At 33.8% G+C, this 4,324-nt stretch overlaps 1 protein-coding gene across 3 annotated transcripts; it reads right to left on the bottom strand.

Moving 5' to 3' along the window:
- Positions 1–474: 474 nt before the first annotated feature.
- On the bottom strand, positions 475–4,324 carry LOC111712619 (uncharacterized). 3 transcript variants are annotated; one of them, XM_023487280.1, is made up of 9 exons: positions 4,123–4,324; positions 3,992–4,064; positions 3,615–3,733; positions 3,430–3,530; positions 2,252–2,307; positions 2,081–2,134; positions 1,912–1,965; positions 1,776–1,835; positions 475–713 (listed from the first exon to the last, which is right to left on the bottom strand). In XM_023487280.1, the coding sequence occupies exons 3-9, from the start codon at positions 3,667–3,669 to the stop codon at positions 500–502; spliced, it is 594 nt and encodes a 197-aa protein (XP_023343048.1). In that variant the 5' UTR covers positions 3,670–3,733; positions 3,992–4,064; positions 4,123–4,324; the 3' UTR covers positions 475–499. The 3 variants fall into 3 exon arrangements, with proteins under 3 accessions (XP_023343048.1, XP_023343050.1, XP_023343049.1); XM_023487282.1 differs by having other exon boundaries at positions 1,776–1,826; positions 4,123–4,312; XM_023487281.1 differs by lacking the exons at positions 3,992–4,064; positions 4,123–4,324 and having other exon boundaries at positions 3,615–3,981.

Here is a 4,324-nt window from a genome sequence, read left to right as displayed (position 1 = left end):
CTGCATTAATTTCATTAATATCTTTTTAACTCAAGATACTTTGATTTAACTTGATTCGTTGTTTTAATTTTAAAAAAAAAATAAAACAATGGTTGCCGCAGAAATTCTGTTGCATAGACAATATGACCATTTTTTAACAATGACCAAAAAGTAACGCCACACCTGCAACGAAAAAACAAACTGAAACTAAAAAATACCTCTGTGTTAGTCTGTTTTTAACAACATATATCGGTTTTATTTTTTGTTTTTCAATAAATATTTTTATCAATGAAAATTAGGTGAAAAATATTACCTTGACAGAATAGATCTTACAGCAAAATCTTATTTTCTCTTTCTCATTGTCAAATTGTCAATGTCAGGAGTGAAATAATTCGTTTTTTTTTTTGGTTACTTCACCTTTTTGCTTTGAAGGGATTTTTGGACTCAATCTTTTATTCTGTTCCTCATTCTCAATATTAAGATTGGAAAACGCAGTTTCTTGACAAGAAAACTCATTTATTTAACAGTAACTAGATAATCCTTCAGTAGAAAACTCTGTTTCAAGAGAATATACTTCATCTTGTTCACTGGATGGCTCGAATTCTTGACTTAGTGGCTTGGATTTTTGACTTTGATGACTTTGCTCAATTTTCCGAGGACTCCTCAATATCCTTCTTAATAGATTTTCCAGAGAGGTTAAATATAAATAATCCCATAACTTGTAGTGTTCATACCTAAATATTCAATCTTTCATTTATAGGGAATACAGCTGTAAAGCTTTAGCAACTGAACTTGATGCTTGCTGCACAAACACAGATATAACTAGGGCTGGGCACGTTCCGACTTTTTTGAAATCGTTTCGTTTGTTCTAGAACGAGGGCCTTCAGCTAAATCGTTCCGTTCTCGTTCCTCTTTTTTTTATCGTTCCATTATGGTGTCGTTCCGTTCTGAGTAGAAGCATGGTCTTCCCGTTCCGTTCTTGGTGTTCTTAGTTGAAGAAACGTTGCATCCCTCTTGTTCTGTTCTTAATCAAGAACGTTTCAATGCCCCGTTCCGTTCTCAGTAAAAAGTAAAAAAATTACGATTTTTTAATAAAAAGTTCCTCACGGCCGTAAATAATACTTTAAATTATATATTTTAAATTTAGAGTTAAAAGAATAAGCTTAGAAAATTTCTGGGCTGAGCAATGTATAATTTTGTGAGAGCGGGGGGAGGGGCGGGAGTGCTAATATCCTTAATATGTACGATATATAGAAGTTAAACTGAAACGTGCTGTGTAGACTGAGTGTTGTCAGTTTAGCAGAGACCAGGGAAGAGGGAGGGAAGGCCAGTTTAAAGTAGGGGGAGGGGGGTCAGGTAATTAAATAAAAAATCTTTAACTATTTCTAGAGGATTTAGAACACATGATTTAAAATGCGTTCCCAACTTAGAACAAGTTCTTGATAATGAGAACGCGTTAACGATTTTAACCATTCTTTTCAAGCAATTCCCATTCCGTTTTGTTCCGTTCTTTTAATAATGGTTCCAATATTTTTAAAGATGCGTTCTAAGCACTTGTTTTTTTACGGAACGATGGGATCGTTCTTGATCGTTCAGTTCGTTCTCGGGAAAGAACGATCGTTCCACAAGGAACGTGCCCAGCTCTAGTTATAACAATAGGTGTTGTTTTTTTCAAGATGAAGGGGTTTTCCGTTCACAATAACCCTGAGGCAAAGGAGTTACGCACATGCAGCGTGGATCAGGCTCTCTCTCTCTCTCTCTTGTAATTCAACACATGTACCCCCTGTTTTTTTTACCTAGTACAACATGATAATAACAAGTCTCTTAACTCTGCCTGAACCTGGAACCTAAAAGCTCTGTTTATTATTTTATCATGATTGCTAGAATTATCTTTAAATATAGATAATGTTTTTTTTTCATTTTACACTGTACCTGTTCCAGAACAATGCAAACATATCTCTACAAAGCTTTGCCAGAACTCGCAACCTGAAAGCTCGGTCTATCATTAAGTTTTTTTTTTGCCGCAAGAGTTCAATTACTTAGGTAGGATGATTGATAGAATTATTTTTATATATAGATACTGTTTTTTTTCAGTGTGTACCTGTTCCAAAATATTGTAAACATAGCTCTACAAAGCTCTGCCAGAACTCGCAACCTGAAAGCTCAGTCTATCATTAAGTTTTTTTTGACGCAAGCGTTCAATTACTTAGGTAGGATGATTGGTAGAATTATTTTTAAATAAAGATAATGTTTTTTTCAGTGTACGCTGTACCTATTCCAGAACATTGTAATCATAGCTCTACATTTCTTCTTTCCCTCTGGCATGACCTGTTATACTAGAATTCTAAAAGTTTGTTTAATCTTAAAACTTTTCATAATTTACTATTAATACTGAATATAATACTGTACACTTAGTGTACACTGTTCTTTTTTCCAAACACCCTATATTATTTATATATTTTCCCTAAGGCATTTTCTCAAAGACATATTCCCAAAGGCAATTTACCAATGGCAACTTCAAATGTAAATTTCACACTTCCCAAAGGTTAGGGTAGGCCCTCTGAGGCCCTACAGGCTGCAATGGAGATCAAGTACTGCAGAGGCTAGAGAGGCTAGAATGGACTAGGGGGCTGAGCGCTGTGACTAGAAAAGGCTAGGGACCAAGCCCTGTGGCTAGGATGGACTTGGGATGTCGTGGCAAGTACCTAACATCCCCAAGACCACTTCATGGTTCTTGCTTATTAAGCATGAACAAATAACAGTTAAAGAATTATGCTTTGAGGTTGGGCTGGGCAACTTTCATTTAACAAATGACAAGCTTTAAAAATTTAATGGAAGAGTCTGTTATCGATTTTAACTATATGTTAAAAAAGTCTGCCCTAGCTTTGACTGGAAAAACTGAGAACAAACCCTGTTTCTCCTCTTTATAACACATACTTATTAATGCATTTACCAGAGGCAGCTTTTGATAGATCTTACTATAAGTAAAACGTGAAACTAGTTAGGAATAAGAAACTAAGGTTCAATATCCTTGCAATTATAGGAAAAAGGAGCTAAGTTCTAAGTCTATAGAAACTAATGAAAAATTTCCAGAGCTAAATGGAAGAACTATTGGTTAAACATTCTGAAGAAAAAAGACTGCTGTTCAAAAGACAAACAAGCTTACAAATTTAATAAATCAATAGTTTTTTTTTAAATGTTGCTCATTGTTAAAAATTTAAACTAACTGTTACATAAAAGGAATATTTAAATAGTAAAAGCATGCCCAGTGAAAAGAATGGACATTAAGAGATCCTAATTGAGTTTAACTTGTCAAAGGGAATAAGTGGTATATGTTTAAACTAATTATGTTTAGCTTATAGAGGCAAAATATGTTTAAGATTGCATTTTTAAGAATTTCCTCAAAAAGATTTTCAAAAGGTTGCCCCTGGCCTGAAATTTTAATTGTACCTTAGGGTCTTCAACAATACTGTAGAAAAAGATGTAGAATCCAGAACAAGAATTCAGTATGACTGTTGCATATTGCTGGTAGGTAGAAGTAGGTAATAAACCTAACCCAAACAAGAATAGTGATAGAAAAAAATTAATTAAAAATTAAAAATAAATGTTAATTGATTCAAATTTAGCATAATTACCAACAAACCAAGGAAGCCCAAGCAAAAAGGAAAGACGAAAAGTATTTTTAACCATAGTGTGAAACAGTAGTTTAGTCTCAGGCTTAGCATCAATAATTCCTCCACTACGCTTGGAAATCCTCAAAATATTAATGAATTAGCAAGTTTCTTTTCACTGTACACTAGACCAAGTCAGTGTAACAGTGTACACACATGAAAAAATAGACAATGACAAGGACAGGTTCAAGAAGGAGCATGAAGAATCTCATATTACTAGCCTGAAAAGATATGTAATTGCAAACTTGTCTTTTTTGGCTTTGAATGCTTGATTATTTTTATTTCACAACAAGACCAATCATTAAAACTTCTTAAATATTTAATTTTCAAAGAAAATGTACCTTATTCTAAGCACCTTATAACTAATGTCTAGCACAATAATAACCACTACAAAGTTAAACACCAGCACAAATCCTTAACAGTTTACTAGTATTATTACACAATATTCATGCAACTCTTTATTGTGTGTTACCTAAAGGAACTACTAAAGCAGAGATAGCACTGCCATGTAACAAGCAGCTGTTAACACGATTCTCACAATTCCTGCAATTTTGTTTTTAAAGCAAAAGGTGACACATTTTGGCTTTTATTAACCAAAACTGCTCAGAGCCTGCAATTTAAAAGCTTCAACTCGAGTCGTAATTCCTTAAACCTAGCTTTAAGACCCAATCTTA

The sequence above is a fragment of the Eurytemora carolleeae genome, unplaced genomic scaffold, assembly GCF_000591075.1.
Source record: "Eurytemora carolleeae unplaced genomic scaffold, Eaff_2.0 scaffold1287, whole genome shotgun sequence".
Lineage (NCBI taxonomy): Eukaryota > Metazoa > Arthropoda > Copepoda > Calanoida > Temoridae > Eurytemora > Eurytemora carolleeae.
Note: the sequence above shows the minus strand (reverse complement) of the source record. Positions and strands in the feature narration are given on the sequence as shown.

What these genes read in the sequence shown, in the direction of transcription:
- LOC111712619 (XM_023487280.1), bottom strand. Translation starts at nt 3,669, where the DNA reads ATGGTTAAAAATACTTTTCGTCTTTCCTTTTTGCTTGGGCTTCCTTGG. An exon ending in TGGGCTTCCTTGGTTTGTTG is followed by an intron (nt 3,531 to 3,614) that starts GTAATTATGCTA and finishes TGTTTGGGTTAG; the next exon opens with GTTTATTACCTACTTCTACC. An exon ending in ATTACAATGTTCTGGAATAG is followed by an intron (nt 2,135 to 2,251) that starts GTACAGCGTACA and finishes CTGAGCTTTCAG; the next exon opens with GTTGCGAGTTCTGGCAGAGC.